General features: G+C 42.7%; 1 protein-coding gene across 1 annotated transcript in view; it reads right to left on the bottom strand.

The window, feature by feature from the left end:
- Nucleotides 1–9,979: 9,979 nt before the first annotated feature.
- The window catches only part of LOC140845598 (protein TASOR 2-like), a gene marked incomplete at its 5' end in the record, with an annotated part of 55,111 nt that continues 43,290 nt past the window's right edge, over nucleotides 9,980–21,800 (bottom strand). The window contains 16 exon segments of the mRNA XM_073220187.1: nucleotides 9,980–10,314; nucleotides 12,759–12,979; nucleotides 12,982–14,009; nucleotides 14,011–14,128; nucleotides 14,131–14,703; nucleotides 14,706–14,985; nucleotides 14,987–15,568; nucleotides 15,570–15,860; nucleotides 15,862–16,052; nucleotides 16,055–16,229; nucleotides 16,231–16,340; nucleotides 16,343–16,565; nucleotides 19,731–20,086; nucleotides 20,089–20,133; nucleotides 20,136–20,152; nucleotides 20,817–21,690. Coding sequence (XP_073076288.1) covers nucleotides 10,039–10,314; nucleotides 12,759–12,979; nucleotides 12,982–14,009; nucleotides 14,011–14,128; nucleotides 14,131–14,703; nucleotides 14,706–14,985; nucleotides 14,987–15,568; nucleotides 15,570–15,860; nucleotides 15,862–16,052; nucleotides 16,055–16,229; nucleotides 16,231–16,340; nucleotides 16,343–16,565; nucleotides 19,731–20,086; nucleotides 20,089–20,133; nucleotides 20,136–20,152; nucleotides 20,817–21,690 — 5,360 coding nt within the window.

The raw sequence follows: 21,800 nt of genomic DNA, 5'->3' as shown, positions 1-21,800 counted from the left end.
TATTGAACGGAAAGAGACTTCAGTATAAAGGAAGTTCTGTGTATTACTGGCGCAGAGCCTGTTTATTTATAAATGTATACAGTTTGGGTTTTCTTGTAATGTGAGCATGGGAGTGTTGCAGGGTTACTTAATACTAGTCTTCACATTTTCTGTTTTTGGTTTTTTTTTTTTTAATGGCAGCTAAAGATATAGATACAGATTACTGTTAAAACTGCAACCTTCTTTTTTAAGATATATTCTCATAATTTACAGCATGCAAGCCTGGTGGGTTTTTTTTTCTCTCCTTTACTATTTTTTTTTAATCATCACACTTTTGTTTTCTTTGAGAGGGCATCTCTCATATTTATTGATCAAATGGTAGTTAACAACAATAAAATTCTGTATAGGGGACTCAATGCACAATTAATAATCAACCCCAAGCCTAATTCTCAACAGTCTCCAATCTTCTGAAGCATAACGAACAAGTTCTTACATGGTGAAGAAGTTCTTACATAGTGAATAAGTTCTTACATGGTGAACAGTGCAAGGGCAGTCATATCACAGAAACTTTCAGTTTTGATCACGCATCATGAACTATAAACAATCAAGTCAGATATGATTATTCATTTGATTTTTATACTTGATTTATATGTGAATCCCACATTTCTCCCTTATTATTATTATTTTTTTAAATAAAGTGCTGAAGTGGAAGGTAGATGCAAGATAAAGGTAGAAAACATAATTTAGTGCTGTAAGAGGGCAAATGTAGATGATCAAGTCTGTGCCTATAGACTAAGTATTAATCCAAGCTAGACAAGGGCAACAAAACATCCACGGATGCAGATTTCTCTCAAAATGGGGGGTGAGATTCTAAGCCTCACCTCTGTTGATCCCCAATTTCTCACCTGATGGCCCCCCTGCGACTGTGCCTGTCTTAGGTTGTTCCTCCCTTGAGGAATCTTACCCGTCTCTGGCTAACCAGTCATCTTCCGGGGGCATACAGGGAAATGTAAAGTTGGTAAGTGAGAGAGAACAATATTGCTTGAAAAGGTTAGCTTTTTACTTCTTTGCAGATTTATTCCCTGTGGCTTCTATGCCCAGCATTTGTCTTGAGGTATCTTTACCACTTGGAAGAATTATAATACTTGTTAATTTTCAATATGAGGGATGAATTCTACTAAAGGGTTGTAATTAGGAAGGAAGAAGAAAAGCTATAGAAGTAGCAGATGGAAGAAAACATGGGAAGATTGATTATTTCTTTGACATATCTTCTTGTAGAGTAACATAAGCATGTATAGGTTTTAACAAACTACTAATTAAATTGCGTACACACATTAACATAATAGGAATACGGCTACATAACAAAAGCAGACCTACAATTACCAGCAAGCCTGGTATTTTTAATCAAATGAAATATTTATGGAATGGGTTTCTTCTTCATTATAAATTCATTAGGACTTTCCAATACCTACCTACTGTGATATTTACAATATCTACCAAACCTTAAAATTTTCCAAATACTGGGATTTTACCAGTGTTTCTTTGATAAACTGCATGTGCAGAATTTGAAATTTTAACATTGGCTCCTAAATTATACAAAGAATACAGGTGTGTAGTACATTAGAATTTATACTGAAACATAAGTTCCTCTTGAAACAAGGTATAAAACTTTATACAGATTTTCCATTTTATGAACTGGAATACTTTATATTAGTTTTTCTCACTACACCTTCCTCATTTTCGTTCACTTAACCTGCCAACTATTTTATTTTTTCTTCTTATGAAGTAGTTTTTAGTATTTGCTTTATTTATTTTTTACTTTGACACCTTTACAGATTGGTAGCCTTTATTTTTCCACCTTGATAAAAATGTGTACATATGTGCATATATATATATATATATATTTTTTTAAATCATATTACCTTTATCAATGGAAACCAAGCTATACTGTTTTTGAGCCAATTAAAAAAACTGCGATTTTTCCAGTGTAGCTTTGCAAGGTGGTGAACACACATGAACTGATGCAGTGTATTCTGGACTACTGAAAGAAAACCACCATAAGGGTTTTGTTGAGAGCCTTAGTGTTGTCTGAAAAGCAAGAAGGGAGGCAGTTGGCTGCTAATACATAAAAAAGAGGGAAAAAGAGTAGTTTAGTCTTAAGGTAAAAATATCTGGTTGTCCTAGAACATGCAAGAACATAGTAAAAGCTAAACTTGAGGGTGTATAGTAAGGTATACAAGGCTTGGGGAAAGTGAATTTCATTTGTTGGTTTATAATACCTGCAAATAATGAGTTAGAAAAGAAGCAGGTGTGTTGAAATTCTGACCATATTTTATCACTTTTAGTGGATTTATTCATAAGAGGTAAAAAGTAATGAATCTTCTACTCTAAAATATTTCTGTTCAAATGCGATCAGTCTTTAAGTGGAGGACTAAATGCTCTGTCACAGCAGACTTATAATATTGATCATTCAAGGAAATGTTGACTATTCTGTGAACTATATTTGGCCAGCACAAGTGAAAATAGAGAAAGATTGTAAATAGATCAATCCAAATGACTTATTTTATTTTTTTATATTTTTGCTATCATTAATCTACAATTACATGAAGAACACTATGTTTACCAGGCTACCCCCTCAGCAAGTCCCCGACAGACCCCACTACAGTCACTGTCCATCAGCACAGCAAGTTGCTGTATAAACACCACCTGTCTTCTCTGTGTCGTATAGCCCTCCCTGTACCCCGGACAATACTGTACATGCTAATCGTAATGTCCCCTTTCTTTTTCCCTGCCCTTATCCCTCCCTTCCTATCCGCAGTCCCTTTCCCTTTGGAAACTGTTAGTCCATTCTTGGGTTCTGTCATTCTGCTGCTGTTTTGTTCCTTCAGTTTTTCTTTGTTCTTATACTCCACATATGAGTGAAATCATTTGGTACTTGTCTTTCCCTGCATGGCTTATTTCACTGAGCATAATAACATCTAGCTCCATCCATGTTGTTGCAAATGGTAGGATTTCTTTTCTTAGGGCTGAATAATATTCCATTGTGTATATGTACCACCTCTTCTTTACCCATTCATCTACTCATGGACACTTAGCCAACCTATTGTAAATAGTGCTGTGATAAACATAGGGGTGAATCTGTCTTTTTCAAACGTGGCTGCTGCATTCTTAGGGTAAATTCCTAGAAGTGGAAGAATTCTCTTCTTTTTTAAGGCTGAGTAATAGTTTCTTTCTCTGTCTCTATGTCTGTGTGTGTATGTGTGTATGTGTATATATAAAACATTTTCTTCATCCATTTGTCTGTCAGTGGACACACACAGAAGTTCCTTCCATGTCTTGACTCTTGTGAATAATGTTGCAATGCACATGGGATGCAAAGACCTCTTTGCATACTGATTTTACTTACTTTGGGTATATATCCATAGCAGAAATTGCTAGATCATATAGTAGCTCTATTTTTAATTTTTAAGGAACTTCTACACTTTTTCTTTTCTTTCTTTTTTTTCTTTTGCCACACTGTTTTTCTAATAGCTATACCATGCCAGTTAACTTTTTGTATCTTACTTTTTTTCCCTCGTAGGAATGTGTCGAGCTTGTTGTACTTCGTAGAATTCCACATTTTCCCTCTTAGCATCATGCACATAATAAACATCAGTTCCTATTTGTGGAAAGAATGGTATTTTACTCTATTAGACCTAGAGATTTACATCAAATGGTGAGCACTGGGTGGAAAAGTAGAAACCCTGAGCTTCTCCCCCAGAGCTCTAGATGTATCTCCTGGTCCTTATGAGTGACTGCTGCTCAGTCTTTTCTCCTATTGTCTGTGTGTTTGGTATGCAAAATGTTTCTTTGTTAAATGCATACAAAAAGTGACAAAGACCAAGGCTCTGAAATTTTACCTTTAAACCAATTTCCAGATATTTATCTTATATTAATATAGTCCAACATTTGTACACACAGCCATTACCATAGTTCTTTAGTGTGTGCAGTTGCCATCTCCTATATCTGGCCTTTGGGGTTACCTGGCAGCTACATTTCCATCAGTAACTATGAAAAACAATTTGTGTGTGTGGATAAAGTGAAGAATCCTATGGCCAGGTTTCTCACCTGCCCCCGGTTGGCTAGCTCACTACACATGTGTGGGCAATACATGGTTATTGAGTCTATATAAAAAGCCCAGCCCCGTGCTCTGCGCAACATGGTATTGCTGCAACGCTGCCGGTTAGCAGAGACGAGGGTGGGGGTGGTGGTACTACTGAGGACAAGAGACTGAGATGGCTGCATGGGTATAGACAGGCCCAGAGGCACAAACTAGCTTGCTGCATGCAGACTCACTCTGAGTGGATGGGATTCTAGTGATTGACCTGCCACTGTGAAAATAAAGTTGGGTATAACCCTTTCACCCCAAGAACATTCTACTGTAATTTCTTTGGTCACATGGAATCCATAGTGAACTTGCCCAAGGCTGAAACTCATTGGCAAGACACTAATTTGAGACAGTTTTCAGGTCAGGGACAGGCAGGCAGCATCCAGGTAAGGGCAGCAGATTTCCTGAGGTGCAGATGGAGCTGAGTGTCCAGGGAGACCGACACAGTCAGAGTTGGCCCAGAAGACAGAGTAAAGGCAACACCGAGAGATACTCCAGAGGTCTGAAGGTTGTGGAAAGACCACTTAAGGGTCCTTCATTTCTGCAGAATATTAGTCATCAAATGGGTGTGAAGAAACAGCTGAAGGCCAAGAAAACAGCCACTTTAAAGGATGAGAGAGAATAACACTCAGCTGGCAGGGACCAAGATTAATGCCTGTTCCCACCAGCCAGCCAGAAGCACCTTTAAGTCTGTGATTCATGGGGCATCAGGTAGGGTGCCCTGAAGAGCCATGCCTCACTGGTGGGAAATAATCATCCCTAGACTAAAAGCTGTTTGAATCCTGCCTAAGGCACCTTAAAAGCAAGACTCAAAAGCATCGAAGTGTACCCCAGTGATTAACTGCATCCCAAAACAAAGCCCCAGAACGTTTACAGGAATAGGAAACAATCCAGCAACCAACCAGGTAAAATTACAATCCATCAAGGTCATCCGTCATGCAAATAAGCAAGAAAATATGACTCAGAATGTGTACGAGTCAATCCATCGAAACTGAAGGAGAACTGACACAGATGTTAGAATTAGCAGGCAAGTACAGTAAAAGGGTAATGATGACTTTATTCCATTTATTTAAAAAGCAGAGGAAAGACTGTACATGTTAAGTAGAGATCCAAATCACACTTTTATACATGAAACTACGATGTCTCGGATTAAAAATACACTGGATGGCATTAATTACAGCTTAGATATTACCGAAGAAAAGATTAAACTTGAAGACATAGCAATAGAAACCACCCAAAATAAACAGAGAAAAACACTTAAAAATACTAAGATTGGTAAGCTATAAGAGAACTTCAAAAGAAACCTTTCAAAATTAAATGCAGAGGGAAAAAAGACTGAAAAACAAAAGCACAGCACAAGGTAATGGGTTCAATAACACTAATCCTTAGGGAAATGTAGTGCAATCAGCACTACAATAATGCATTACCTTCAGCAAAAAAGAAAGAGAAAAAAGAAAATAACAAGTGTTGGCAAAGATGTGGAGAAACTGGAACCCTTGAGCCCTATTGGAGGGAATGCGAAATGCTGCAGCCGCTATGGAAAACAGTATGGTGGTTCCTCAAATATCTAAAATAGAATTACCCAATTATTCAGCAATTCTACTTCTGGGTATGTACCCAAAAGAGCTGAAAGCAGGGTCTTGAAGAGATTGCTATAGCAGCATTATCCATCATAACTTAAATGTGGAAAAAACCTAAGTGTCCACCAACAAATAAACAGATAAGCAAGGTGTGGTCCATATAAACAATGGGATATTATTTATTCTTAAAAAGGAAGGAAATTCTGTAATATGTTACAACATAGAGGAACCTTGACATTATGCTAATGAAATAAGCCAGCCACAAAAAAACACAAATACCATGCGATTCCCTTACATGAGGTCCCTAAAGGATTAGCCTACCTTGGAAATCTATAAGAGAGAAACCTCCCCATCTGTAACTCATAAAACCCTTGCCATCAGAAACATGTACAAATCCTCAATCTCAAAATGAGCTGGATCTCCTTCCCCAAATCATTGACATGATTTGAAAAAAGCCAGGGAACCTTCCTCCTTGTCAGGCTGTGGTGCAACGTTAGGAGAGGTGACCGCAGCTATTACAGGGCACCTCTGGAAAACTAACAGGCAGAGACCTTCGGTGGGAAAGGGAAACTTCAGAGGAATATTCAAAAACTGGTAAAACAGCTCCTCTGATATGGATCTCTGCAAAAGTTATAAAGTGTTTTTTTAAATAATTTTTTGGTAAATTGGGAAATACCAGCAGATTGACCACTTGCAGAACTCGTCTTGGCAGACTGGCTTCCGAAGTGGCTTTCAGAGAAGTGAGTTTCCCTGGAGTGACCTCAAGCCAAGTTGGCTCCTGACACTGCTCACACACTGTCCAGTTCTCAGTGTCCTACGTTGAGGCCAGGCCACATTGGGACCCGGGGGGAATGTAACCTCAAAGGTCTGCAAGGAGTTGTGAGTCAACACGGAAGCCATCTCTCTATCTCCTGAAGAGGGTCAGGGGCAAGGAGGACTTCGTGACAACTCAGGGCTGCTGGCTTCCAGAAGACATTCCACCCTGTGGGTCCCGACCAACAGGCCCCCCAGGAGAGGTAGCCCAGCAACCTCCACCTGAAACCAGCCCCACACGTGACAGGAGGCACCACTGGAGCAGCAGCATCCTGAGCCCTCAAAGTCCATTCCAGGCCCTCTCTCCTCCCAGAGCCAAAGTGAGTCATTTTCTCTCCCAGACCCTCAGACTCATTTTTTGTTCTCCTGGGCCAATAAGTAGAGAACTTTCTGTGGCTTTCTTCTTGCCCTGTGGCCTCGGGAAGGACTCTTCAGTGATAGCCTCAAATGGCCCACCTCTAATAGCAGCCAGAACACCTGCCTCCCTGGGCTGTTCATGCCTACATTTCTCTGGCCCTCCGTGAGCTCTAATGGTCCACATATTGCATGCATAATTTTAAGTCTAACATATTTTAGACATACGAAGATATGGAGAATCAAATAGCTAGATCTGTGCAGCTCTTCAACAGATTAAGAAACCCGTTATGAAGGTGTCGGTTGAGAGCATCTTGTCCCTCCCCAATCCCTTCCTATCCTCCAGAGGAGACATCAGTCCTAAACTTGGAGTTTACTCTTCCCATTTATGAGCCACATATTTTTCCAGAGTCACCAAAAAAAAAAAAAGTATTTTTATAAAGAAAAGAAAATTGATTTTACACTCCACAGACAGGAGCAGTGGCTCTCAGACATTTGGGCCTCATGGGACAGTTAGCTGTCAAAATCAATTTAGGGCACTGGTAGGACTGTCCATTTTTCAGAGTAAGAACATGAAAAAAGGAAACCCAGAAAACTATCATCTGCCATCACAGTAGCTTCATGAAAGAAACGCCATTTGTCATAGAAAATATAGTAAGAACATTCTCTCAAAATTTAAAAAAGGGAATACATTTAGATAAAAAGTCTTAGTTTTTCTCATTTCCACACAAAGCCTAGAAAAACTTCATTTTGCGTCACCTCAGCATTTACAACTCACTAATTTAGAAACCCAGACTTCTGTGACCTGTGTCTCTAAGACGTGGGGACCTTCCAGAGGGAAACCCACCATCCTGGATGCAGAGGGAGCGTTTGTCACTCCATGCCCCTCAGATGCCCAACTCGGGGTCTGGTAGTTGCCTGGGTCCATTTTCTTATCTGATCCCACACCTCGCCAGCCCATCCCCATCTCAGCTCAGACCTGTAGGACTCACATGATACCTTCCCTTCTTCTCCAGTGTCCCCAGTACACTGGCCACCACCCAGGACCTCCCCTCAATGTGTCCGGCACTGCTTGTGCTCAGAGACACTTGGCCAGTCCCTGAGGCAGCAGTGTGCAAGGGTCACGGGGGACCAGAGTGACTTGCTGAAATGTCAAAGGGGAGAAAGGTAAGAAAATCCATCCATACAGCAGCCCCACCTCAGTGACCTAGCCCTGCTCCCCCCACTGGGCACAAACCAATGTGCTTTCTCACTCACCCACCACCCATGCTGGGATAAAGGGCAGGGAAGGAGCCGGTATTTTGCAATAACCCCCAGGTAAGCCAGCTCTGCCTCTCCACCCTGAGCTGAGAACCACTGACTTGGCACAAGCTAGTACAAGATACAAAAGCACCATCACCAAAAGCAAAAATATCCCTAAAAGCAAGAAAAACCCATTTCATGAAGGAGGAAGCAGAAGTCCACCATTAAGTGACACCCAGAGCATGGGGCTGGTTACAGACCATGCTGAAAAATGATGTGTTTCTGAATCCTGAGTCCAGGTGTCCCTTCAACTCCCCGGCTGCCCCCATGTCAGTCTGGCACCACTGACGAGTCAGCTTCTTATTCCAAGACCGACTGTTCCCTTACCCAGCCTGGGCCTCCATTTCCAGGGAGCTGCATGGGCCCGTGGAGCAGATGATCTCTCAGAATCAGGACAAGGGAGCCTGGAAACTCAGAGCTGAGACAGGGTGCCTCAAATGGGTCTAATGTTTTACAGGCACACAGCAGTGTCCCAAACTCAATTCAAAGGACAGCTCTGCTTGACCTCAGAATGGGTGGAGCAACCACTGACAGGTCCAGTCTCCTAGCTCCTCCAAGGTGGGGCACGCCCGCCCTCAGTCTGGGGAACAACTTCAGAGCCTCCAGCTCACAGAGGGGCCATGAGGGGCTGCAGCCAAGAAGGTCTGGGCAGCAGTAGGGGGCTGGCTCCTGGGGGCAGCAGGGGAGGAAACCTCTCACAGGTGACCTGCTATGCTCCTCAGCCTGTCCCCCAGGGTCTGGCTGCAGCCCCCACCTCAAGCCAGCCCACCTGCCCCCTCACCCACCATGCACTGCTCCTCATTCCATTCCCCAACTGTCCAGCGAGGCGGCCCCATCTTCAGTGCTCCCACCTCTGTGTGTTTGTTTCAGTCTTTAAGATCCTGTATCTCAAAGGCGAGATGAGTGTGCATGCACTCACATACATACACACACACACACACACACACACACACACACACACACACACACACACTTGTTTTTTAATTAGAGCCTGAAGAACAGTTAGCTATATGCAAGGATGATAAACCTTATTGTTTGTGGCATAGGCAGTGTTCTTGTCCTGTGGTCCAGGATCCGGGCCCTGGTCCTGACTCAGCTGAGGCAGACCCCTGAGCCTCTTCCATCCCCCTTCCAATTCCGATGATCCCACACACTCCTCTGTTACAAGTATCAGAGAAGCAAACTCACGTTGGTTCTCCAACCAGGGCTGAGGAAAAGAGACACTCAAAGGAACCCCAGACACCAGTGTTTGGGGGACCCGTGACCTAACACTCCCCAGTCAAACATTCAAACACCAGTGCACATGCCCCTGGAATTCACATTCCTTTTATTTTGACAACCACATGGCTTTGGGATTCCTCACAGCAACCCTGTGAGGTTGGGAGCACCCCCATTTCCCTGCAGGGTATAGCAGCAGGAACTGGCCTAGGGTTACAGGGCAGAGGGGCTCCCTCCCAAGGAGTGCCAGGGGCTCAGGACCCAGGTTCAAGTGTGGCAAGGCTTTCCCACCAGGTAGGCAATTCCCACCACCCAGAACCTCCCTTCATACCCCACCATAAAAACAGGGGCCCCAAAAAAAGCATGAGAACCAGCAACAGGTGGAAGGAGGTTAGTTTTGGAGGAAAAGACTGAAGGCCGTTTAATGCTCTCCCATTCAACAACACAGCTTACAGAGAGGGCATGGAAACTAGAACAAAGACAACTGGGGCTGGGGGTTGGGGAGACAAATCTGGCAACCATTTTGGAAGAACCTTGGAGAACCAAAAGGATCTTTGACAGGAAAAATAATCAGCTACACAAAAGATAAGATTGCTTAAGTTTGGAAAACTTTAATCATTTTTAAAAGATACAAAATAGGAGCCCTCAACCATCATGGACAGACTTGTTTCTTGACAGTAAATGCTGTGCCCCAGGCACACTGCCCTGCTCGGAAACCTCCGCAGACCCCTTCTGCTTCACTCGCAGCGCTGAGCTCCTGTCACGGCAGACTTGCAGCCAGCAGGGTGGCATCTGAGCAGTGTTCTGTCGGCTTCCCCAACTGAGAACTGCCTGCAAGCCAGCCTCCCAGTGGATCGGCATTCCGCAGAACCCAGTGCTCCTTGAGGCGCTCACAGCAGAGGCACAGGCATCTTCCACGGCCTTTGGGGATTACGGACATGTCAGTGACAGGCACTCTGGCCCTAACACTGGCCTTACGCAAGCATCAACTAAGTGTGTGGAGAGCAGCCACGTGACTCAAGAGCAAAGGCTTCTCAGGTAGCTGTCCACACCTCACGTATGAGATTGGTGTCACTTCATCAAAGAAAAGGTCCTTGGCCTCCCTTGAAGCCGTTTGGCCTATTGCCCTCGAACCAGTGTGGAAGCCCTGCACAATGAAACTAACGACAGCGTGAATCTCACATTTATTTGTGTACTTCTTTATCAGTGTTTTTCCTGTCCCATTAGAATGCAAGGACCAGGTCATAAAGGCCACATTTCTGCTGACCTGCGCATACTGGGGATGGAAAACAGGTACCAAAAAGAGGAGGAGGAAGAGGGCAGGTGTTGTGGGAGGGCTTCCCTCCCTGTGAGAGAGCGGGGCTGTGGGCTGCGCACTGTACCTAGAGTGGAGTTACACATGGGGTGGGGGAGCAAGCCAAGCAGCAGGCACATCTGGCGTCATGGTAGCCACTTTCTGACTGTTGGAGAAGGCAAAGTAGGCTATGACCTGATGGCGAAGGGCTGGAATTGGGGATGTGTGCACCTGCTTGTTTTTTAAACATAAACACAGATAGATACATATGCACGTGTGCACCCATACAGATATACAAACATTTCCTAGCTCTGCTTGCTGGGAGGACCTAGACCAGTGACAGAGAGTGGCACTGAGTTCACCCACTGCCCAGATCTCTATTCCAAGTGCTAGTCTTCTCTGAAAGGACCACGGCTCCCCAGTGAAACACTGCCTTTAAGACTGGGGCCAGGAGGGAGATGTACCTGTGGTACTGTGCTGCACCACAGAGGAAGGAGGCAGCCAAAGAACTCTGGGGACTTGTGGAAAGGACACAGAGCCAGCCGAAAGGGGCATCCCCTAGCTGGGTCTGGTACAATCTGAGCATTAAAATAGTAAAGGATCAGGTGGTAAGTGAGTAAAATAATATGGAACATGGGTTGTCACCGATGTAAGTAAGTAAATGGGAGGGAAGGGAAAGCTCTACCCTACCAGCTAATAAAATGCACAAGGAATGATGGAATTAGAATGTCATCGTTCGGCAATCATCACTGTCATAACTGACTCAGGCAAGAACAACCAATGGATGTTAAATCTGGTGGGTCAAAGTCTGATGAGGAACAGTATATTCACATGTCCTGTTGTACCTTCTTCCCACTTGTGGGTAACTAAACATGCTTACAAATTAACTTTACATTGGAGGAACTTGGCAGAAACAATCTTAACCAAGTGAAAAAGGCTAATAATACACCAGGATTGGGACAAATCAACATAGTGTGCCTCCCAATAGAATGCACCGAGCGAGATCATTCTATCTGGGTATTCTCACCTAAAATGCAGAAATCCCAAGGAAGTCACAGATGAACACAAACTGAAGGAAATCCTCTCAAATAATTAGCTTACAGTCTTCAAAACTGGCAAAGTCACAAATGATAAGAAATGACAGAAGAACCATCCCAAACTGATGGGAACTGAGAGACAATGGAAAGGACAAGCCAGGAGAATATGTGAAACGCAGAAAGACGGTGGTGCCTGGAACCTGATGAGCACCCTGCCTGCGTGCTCAGTCCTGGCTTCAGGAAAGCTAGCTCACAGGGCTGTGGCCATACAGAAGTGCCCCTTCCCCCTCAGGTAAGACACACATCACCACCTTGGCACAGTAGCCTCAGTCTCATAGCCTGAAGGTGACATGTTTTAAGGGGTGGTGGGATGCCATGAATACCACCATTTTCAAATGGCTCAGGAAAGTGAACAGTGGGGGTATATGGGCAAAGGGTGCCATTTCTGCAGCCTTTATATAAACCTGAAATTCTATCTTAAAAGTGCAAAGAGAGAGAGAATGCTGTCTTTCCCCAAAATAGAGGATAAAATAAGGAAGCTAATGAAGAAATGAAGACAGATTCTGACTCCCACCAAATTAGAATTTTACCATGGTTAAATCATTTATATATAACACTGTGTTCTCACCAGAACATCAGTGATCCTAATATTCAAATTAAAAAGTACATCCCAAACCAAAAGAGGCCCCTCTCAACTGTCCATACTAATGGGGGAACACAGGTAATAAATTTTTAAAAATCTGAATTTTACCTTTGGAAGGCTTTGTTCACATTTGAGTAAGAGTTTGTCTACACTGGTAACTTCATGAAAATTAGTCACCATAGTAACTCTGGAACACCATACACATCTTCAGATATAGTACAAATATAGCATAATATTTTGTATGCAGATAAAGACAGCTGTGAAATTCAAATGCCACTTGGTATCATGATTCTTTCTGAGGCCAAAAATGCCACAGTTATTACTTCTAAAGTAAACTAAAATTAGATGGCAATCAAAAGAATATGAAGTATAAGAAAATACGGCACTTTACCTTTGTTCTTACTAAGAATGACTTGTCTTCTGTCTCCACGAGGTAGAACAGGAAGGTCCGTTTACAAGCCTCTCTGACCACACTCTTCAGCTTGGCATGCAGACTGGTGCACAAGTCTGTAATCATGTCTTTATAGGAGGCTGGCCTTCTTGGCAAAGATGAATACATCTCTTGAGGCGTGGCTTCTCCAGAAAACATACTGGACTCTTTATCTTGGAAATGACTTGGCTGCGATTCATTACCACCTTATTAAGTTCAGCATATTTGCTGTGAATAAGTGAAATATTGCTCTGGGATTCTTTCAAAGGGCTCTTATATTTCACCTTGGGGAGACAGAATGAAACAGCCTGATTTCTTTCAGAATTTGAAAGATGCTGTGTACTGTGACCACACCTCTCTTTCCAAAAGGAAGGATTGTCCAAATTGCTGGATGTGAGGTCTCTCATGTGCTGACCCTGCTGTCCAGCATCTGAGTGTGTGACTGTTACTATAAGGGGACTCCAGTTCCGGGATGCAGGATGTAGAACAGGGGTCTCAGGTGGTTTTGTTAAAGGAAAAGCTCCAGCAGTGATCTGGAGGGGCGACTCTTCTGGAAAGACGTTACTGGAAAAGTCAGAATGCTGAGGATCTCCTCTCTTCACCATTTGTTTTAGTTTATGTGCAAAATGCAGATATTCCAGATCTAAAGTACTCTGGGTGAGGTTATCTGCCACCTGACAAGTATTTGTCCAGAACCTGAGCAACTCATACTTTGCAGTGAAACTGGAGTGCCTCCTCGAGCTGTGCAATGTTCTCGTGGTATCTTTGAGCTCTTTAGTTACTGTGAAGTTAGCGTAAGTCCTGTGGATGCCATGGAGATCTCGGATTTGGATGTAACATGGCACACATTAATCTTCTTTCTTTAATCCAATTGACCAGTTTCTGGGAGGAAGGCTTGTCTCTAACCCTGGAACTTGATTTGAGCAGCCCCAATCCTTGTTATCATTAGTGGTTAGGCTTGGAAAAGAGTCATAAGCATCTTCTGAAGCATCTTCTTTTTTCTTGGTGCGAATACATTGCAAAGTACAGGGGTTATCCTCGTCCACTTTGGGATTTCTGCGGTCACTGCAAGGGTCTTGATCAGAGTCTCCAGAAAGTGGTTCATAATGAATGTCAGGATTCACACTGACATCCATGTCTCCACTCAGGACTTCTGAGTGCTCCTTGGTCCTGAGCTGCTCACCAGTGCTTTTATTTCCCATCTGCTCTAAAAATTCCACAAACAAGAGAGGAACGAGGCCAGGGAACAAAAGGAGCAAGAGGCTCCATACTGGTATTGTCACTGGTGACTGCTGTATGTAGATAAGAATCAGCAGCTACACACATGGAAAAAGCCCACCATTTAACAGATTTATTGTGCCACATGGTGACAGATCCTGCAGCATTGTTTCTTGTTCCCCTTTTGGAGATGCAGTGTTTGACTGAGAGCCAGCACCTCCCAGATCTCTGTGTTTTTCATGTAACTCAGCTTTAGTTTCACTGTTCTTAAGCAAACTGCCCACTCTGCCTACTGGTATTTCCTGTGTTTGGAACCCTAGCTCTATGTTTATGGGTCTTGTAAAATGGGCTAACGGAGTGCTACCTGAGGACCAATCAAGTCTGGGGGTCTCTGAACACAAGTGTGCCTGTAGAACATCTGCTCCATCAACAGAGTCAAAGCTCAAGGACTGAGTTTGCATGTAACTGCCTTCATTTGTTTTCAAATCACTGCAAAGGAGTCTTTTCTTAATACTTTTAGGGCTAGTCTCCTGTTCGAAGGACACATTCTCTATATCATCTGGGACAGTTGTGGAACTAAATGTGTCAGCCACAGACTTATTTTCAATAATCTTTCTAGGACTCGATGGAGGCTCACTGGTCGCCAAGACAAGATGATTTAAGACCAAGTTTCTATTTTCTACACTGACTGCAGTGGATTTCCTGATGTTACCCATTTCTCTAGAGAAGGCCTGAACTCATGTGTGGAACTGGCTGCCAAGGCAGGCTGGTCGAACTCTCTATCACAGCATGGTGCCTTGTCTGAGGGGAAGAAGCCCTCGTCACACTCACTGGGGATAATGTCCTCAGTTACCTTACTAGGAGGGGTTGAGCATCTATCTTCCCTTCCATGATGACGATTCAGTATGAGAGGCATTTCAGCACAAAGTTGCATTTGCTGAATCCAAGGTAAGTGACCTTGGCCCCCCCCCCGGGTGGGGAGGACTCACAAAAGAATTATCTTCTTCTGTTATGGCCAAATCTCCTGCCTCTATCTGGGAGAATTTGTCCCAATTCTAATACTGTGTATCAGGAAGTTTTAAGCAAAATGGAGACACAGCCTGAGATGGTACTTGGCGTACTTCAACTGGTACCTGGGGGTCAGGACTAGAAGCTGGTGGCACTTCTTCAATTAAGGAGCCAAAGGGAAAATCTGAGGTAACATTAACTTCCTCTGTAATCTGAAGGGCAGAAGTGTCTTTAGAAAGTACTAGAGTAACAGTTTGTAAGTTACCACTTTCTCTCTCATTTTCTACTGCTTTCTCTGACACTGTAGGATGCACTGATGTATAACTAGTGGAATTCCCTTCTCTGTTTGCTCTTAAAGTCACCTCTTCTGACTCAATTATTTCTTCAGTCATTTCCTGAAGTTCTAAGTTTAAAAGTGGGGCCTCCTGATGTTGCTCTATTTCACCTGCTGGCATTTCTTCCCTGGGACTTGTCAGTGGTGATATTGTGAGAGTTAGATTGATGTCCGAATCTTCCTCTGACAGCTATAAAGCTGACCTCCTCTGTGTTCAAACACAGGCTGGTTTGTTTGCTAAATGAACTGCATGATTCAAAATTCCTCTTTTCACTGCTGAGGCCAACCTCATCCTTGAGTTCTGAAGCACCATGGGGTGTAGCACTTATTGGAGGAATGCGAGTAAGTGCGTAGTTTTTTTCCAAGGACACAGAGGCTGATGAGACTACCTCTTCAATTGGTGATGGCTCTGTAACCCCTTCTGGAGATACGCTGAAGAGACTCTGAGTCTGAAGGGAAAATTCCTGAGAAAGTTTCACTTCTTCTAGGGGTGATGAATAACTTAGAACTTTTGCCTAATGACAGTGCCTCATTCACCACTGAATTACCAGATGGCGATGATGAGCCTGGATCAGGAGTCTCCTTCTGTAAGGAACACAATTCCTCAGCAGGGGCCACTCTGCTCACTGAGGAGGAACAAAGGCACTTAGGGTCTTTCTGTCCTGACATCGCTAGAGACGGCATGTCCCTAAGGGTCTTGCCTTTTCAAAAGTGGATCCAGGATGTCAAAGACTCATAGCAGGGGCTACTTGCTTCATCAACTCTGTCGGTATTGGGACATAGGTATTTTTCCCAAAAGTCAGGGTAACTGGATCCAGATTAATCATTACATACCCTGTATCATCCTTTCCTTCGAGGGAAGGCTGGGACTCTGTTGTTTATGAGGCCGCTATGCTGGATTAGGCCTTGTGAAGCACCTGGTTTTGTTTGCATTGTTGCTTGGAAAACACCAACTTTGCTTTCAAGGGTGCTGTACACAGACTCTGACAAATCACTGGCTGACTGCTGATCCCATCATGAGTCTTGGTGAATGTGACTTGTGGGACACCATTGTAAGAAGTCACTCTTGTGCTATCAAGTGGCTCTAAGGCTGTATCTTCACCGGGAAGAGATGGTTCATTAGTTTGGGTACTTCCAATACCAAAAGGCACAAGGCTAGGAGTCTCCAGTTTATCTGATGATTCTTGTTTGGCTTTCCCCCCAATTACCTAAAATAACGAATGTGGAAAAAAAAAATCAAGAGTTATGTAAACTAACATTTACATATGTGAAGAACAGTTATAGCCAAGGGTTGATTTTAGTTTGTTCTTTTGAATCTTCTTATCTATAAGAATATCACAGGGTGGAGATCAAGCAGATCCTTTTGGATAGGCTAAGAATACCTCCCTAAATAATCTGTTTTCTTTAAATATACAAACGATGAAAGCTCCAAAACTCTCTTACTTGCACAGCTTTTTTTTTTTTTTAAATGGACCTTTGGGAAGAAAAGTGGCTAGACCACTGACAATTTAAAGACTTGAAAAAGGAGCCTGTTTGCTAAACAACACTGCTTAAGTCAGAAATGCTACACTGGAGGAAAAGTACTCATTTTTTATTGTTTTTAGTAAGATTAAAAGATGATTTTAAAAGCAAAGTGTAACTTATTTTAAACACCAGCTTTCATTTAGACTATACACACTGTCATCTAGAACTTTCCCATGAGAAAATAGTAAATTAATCACTATTTCTTGTACTCAGAAGACACAGATAAGCAGTTTCCCAGTGTTAATATCCACTCTGGTAAATAAAGGTTCCTCCCCCCTTAGCTATTTTCTTTGCTTATAAGTAGAGATAATCACTTTCTCTCATTATAATGCCTCCTATCAACAGGGCAATAGAAATAGTAGTGCAGTGCAGTCTTCATTAGAGACTAAACCAGAGGGGCTGATTTAACCACTAACAGGAAGGATTCAGTTTCAACGTTAACAAAAACACTCCTGACAATTTTGATAAGATGCTCTGGCATGGTCTCGTCCAGAGCATGGTGAAATGGACTGATCATACAATTAACCACACATCTGTAAGTTCTGGTTGGTTATTATGGGTAGTTATCATGCACGTTTTGGGGCAATCATATTAGAGGTTAGGACCTGTTTTTCAAATCTCATTAAAACATTTCTGTCTTAACCAAAGAAACACACCGACCCAAGGAACTGTCAGGGCAGAACTGAGACTCAGAGTTTTAAGAGGATATGACTGGCCAGACATAAAGCATAGCAAAGTCTTGATGGCAAGAGTCTTTGTGAAAACTTTCCTGTCACTCTCCTTACCACACTGTGGCTCCAATGTTTGGTCATAGTACTGAATCTCACCATGCTTGTGGTCTTTGGGAAATACAAATTGTGATCACATTGGTATGTTTATATTGATATGTTTTCGTATAGGTGAAGTGAAATGTTTCTAAAATAAAGTCTGATCATTTAAAAGAATTGCTAAAGTAAACATACAACTAAAGCAACCTGCCTTTGGTTTCTAGTGCCTATCATATGGCATTCTCTTCATATCTGAGTCTGCCCCTGGGAGGCAGGGGGTGGCACATGTGTGCACTCACCTTCAAAGTGCAGGCACAATATCCAAGACAACAGAAAGGTCTTTGTAAGTCTATGCTAAGATATCATTAGGGAGCATGGATTTTAATACTCTTTCTACTTTTTTTTTTTTAACTGTATTTTTTATTTTTTGTTTTGATATCATTAATGTACAACTACTTGAACAACATTATGGTTACTAGACTCCCCCTATTATCAAGTCCCCCTCACATACCCCTTTACACTCACCGTCCATCAGCGTAGTAAGATGCTACAGAATCATTACTTGTCTTCTCTGTGTTATACTGTGTTCCCCGTGCCCTCCCCACCACATTATGTGTGCTAATCATAATGCCCCTTTTTCCCCCTTATACCTCCTTTCCCACATCCTCCCCAACCCCTTGCCCTTTGGTAACTGTTAGTTCATTCTTGGGTTCTGTGAGTTTGCTGCTGTTTTGTTCCTTACTTTCTACTTCTTAATACTTTATTTCACATTTGCAAAAACTATTTCTGAAATTAGACTTGGTGATAGCTAATTATATATCACAAAAAAAATATAAGAAACTAGTATACATACAGATAGTAACTGAAGTCTGCCTAACTACTAAATATTTTCTTATTCTGAGGCAGTGATTCTTACCTAGGTTTTAATGTACCTTTTTTAAAATCAAAAGAAATTTATGAACACATCCTCACAAAAAATAACCACACGTACATATGTGTATACATATGTACACACAAACACTTACATGTGCATATACATACAGACACAGGATTTGATTCTAGATCTGAATCTTGGCTAGACAAGTTGACTGACTACACAACCTCAGGCAATTTTCATGCTTCTCTGTGCTGCAGTCACTCATCTAGGAGATGGACAAGAATGGCCCTTGCCTCCTTGAGTTGTGGGAACTGATGGAGCTGAGGTAAACGGAGGGTTCCAGCCACTCTCAGCTTGCAGCACTGTATTATCTGCTTCTGGAGGGGGTCAAAGACCCTCCCCACCCACCGGGGCTCACACAGACCTGCAAATCCCCATGTAACGCCAGGTATAGACACACTGTCTATTCAACATAAGAACACGCACTGTAGATGTCCAAACCCGTGGAAAATTATCGTGGAACAATGCTAGGCCAAATGCTTAACAAGGTGGCTATTCTGTCAATTCTTGTACTTAGAATTTTGATACAACTTTTTTATTTGCTCCAGCTAAAATCTGATTATCTGTCCTGGCTGAACATAAGCTGAGAACAACGGAAAGGAGCAAAGCATATTTTCCATATTTACAAATATTTAACTACAGATCTATAAGAGACCTGGCATTTTATTTACTGTTCCAGTATGTTTTCAAAAATAATTCTAACATATTCAATTTTAAGATCCATCAAAGATTTCTAATATATATTATTATCACAGTTGATTCTTAAAAACTACTCTAGGTAAGACATAACAGATATTATTCACTTCTTTTAAAAGATAAGAATATAAGCTCAGAGGAAACAAATAACTTGTCCCAAATTATACACTGAGTGACACTATGGTCGCCTCTCAGATTACCTGTCCCCCACAGTATTTTTCTACTTCTGCTTCTTCGATCAGGATGAAAGACAAGTTCCACCTGCAGACAATCCAGTGCAACACTTAAGGAAATTAAGTTTTTAGCATTATAATCCTTTACATTAATAGGGAATCCACTTTCCTAAAAGAAACCAATGTCTTGTTTTGAATGTGATTTTTATACACAAAAATCAAATGAAAATTTCTTCACAAATAACATCAGCATTTACAGTATTCAGATTTACTTACCTCGTTACTACAGGAATAGATGAAATTCTGGCTTTCCGGGGTATCTGAGTGACCCTCTCCTGCAAAACCTTCTTTTGGCTCATTGTGCACCCACAGTTCCAAGCCTCTCGCAGGTGGTGGTTTAATGAAAGGAAGCAAAGAGTGAGTGTCAGGGAAGGACACTATGGCAGTGTGACCTCTGGGAGTCTCGTCAGTCTCCAACAGTGGGTTACACCTCTCCGCACCAGGGAGTTCCTCCAACACACCGACTTCCAAAGAGTCTAATGTGCTATTTATAGAGACAAACTTCGTGGGGCTTCTGTGCTCCATCACTTTTCTAGATGACTCTATGAGTTTGCTCTGACTGCTGTAAAACGAGCCATCCACCTTTGAAGTATGAGCTTCACTTCTTCTACATTATCAGTAAATCAGTGTTCCAGGGCCTGTGGTTTTAAAGAAAGAACATACAATGATCACTGACAATGACTGGTTAGTCAAGTATCTTAAGCCAAGTCCCTTTTTTGTTAACCTTGATTTTAAATGTTTTTATTTTAAAAATAATACAACTATGCAACAATAAGGTAAAAAGAAGTTGACTTAACAGTTACAATAAACCAAATCCACCCATTTTTCAGAGACAGAAAAGAGCACTGAGAATCGGAGTTCTGACTCCTTTTTCATCACAGGACTTGTAAGTGGTAGAACTGTGACTGGTACAGATTGCAAAGGTTTACAGAGGGGCATCTCAAAATGGAAAGCCACTCACAAGGCTGAAGTTACCTTGCAGAAGTTCTCCATGCTATCACAGACGATGGCTGACGGTAAATCAAACAACTTGATATTAATACAAGTTACTGGACTTACACACGCTTTCTGCTTCTCCAAAGCTCAGCACAAGTAACCCCCAACACAACATTTACTCAGCACGGTTATATCCACTTGCACCTCTACTTAATGCATGTAATGCTCTACCGCCTCACCTGCACCACTGTCCACCCACGTGACACTCTGACTGCCGCCTCATTCACATCACCACTCACCCACGTGATGACTAGTCTTACCCGCACTACCACCCACCTACGTACCCATGTACGCACCACCACTTACCCATGTAATGCTCTGACCACCGCCTTCCCCAGTGGGTTGTTGGTGTACTTGCTGTCTAAACTGAATACATATTCTGCTTCACATGTAAAAGTGACCTTAAAGGAGCCATCACAGCTGAACACAGTATGACAGCAGTAAAAATCTCTCAGGCTGGAGGACAGCAATCTGCTCTTGCGCTGGAGTAATGGGTCCTCAGAAAGCTTTTGCAGAGTGGAGGTGTTCTGCTGGTGACGAAAGAGCATTACTTTTCCCACTGGGGTTCCTGCTTCAGGGCCTTTTGTGCCATTCTTAACAAAGGCAGGGCCTGCTACTCTCTGCTGTAGATGCTTCTTTGAATGTTTTGCAAGAAGTAGGGCATAGGAATGTTCCACAGCAACAAAAGAGCTCTGGCTTGCATCAGGCCTTTTCAGTGTTTCCTCAGGAAGAGCCACGTGGGTGCCAACAGGGGCCTGAGTGCTAGGAACCAAGCTCCCTTCTTCCTGGTCGACAGTGGAGTCCGACGGTGGATTACTCTTATCAGCAGAGGGCTTAGGTAACGGCCCACCTTTTTGACTTTTGGCTCCTCTGTGATATTCATGGTCAGATGTACCATGCGAAGAATATTCTTTAGAAGGCAAAACCTCACTTGGGGGCAGTCCAGAGGGGCAGGGAAGGTTTCTGGGCTCAGATGATGGTGTGGGGGAGGCAGCAGCACTCAATGCTAGATCAGCTAACATATTCAGGGCCTGGGAGTCACAGCTGACAAGGGAGTTTTTAGGTGGATCTCCGGGAGCCACTATAATGCTTTCTGGCTGAGCTGTATTTATGCTAATAGCATTTTCTTGACCATCTGATGAAATTTCTGACTGAAGCTGTGAAGAAGTTTCTCCTTTGGCTTCAGTGTAAAAGAAAAAGACATATAACATTTGATTTCATGAATTAATTCTCTGCCATATCACTATGGCTTAGTGAAAATCAATGGTTAAGTCAATATATTCAAGAAAC

Source organism: Manis javanica, chromosome 2 (genome assembly GCF_040802235.1).
Source record: "Manis javanica isolate MJ-LG chromosome 2, MJ_LKY, whole genome shotgun sequence".
Lineage (NCBI taxonomy): Eukaryota > Metazoa > Chordata > Mammalia > Pholidota > Manidae > Manis > Manis javanica.
The sequence above is the reverse complement of the archived record's forward strand: the minus strand, read 5'-3'. Positions and strand labels throughout refer to the sequence as shown.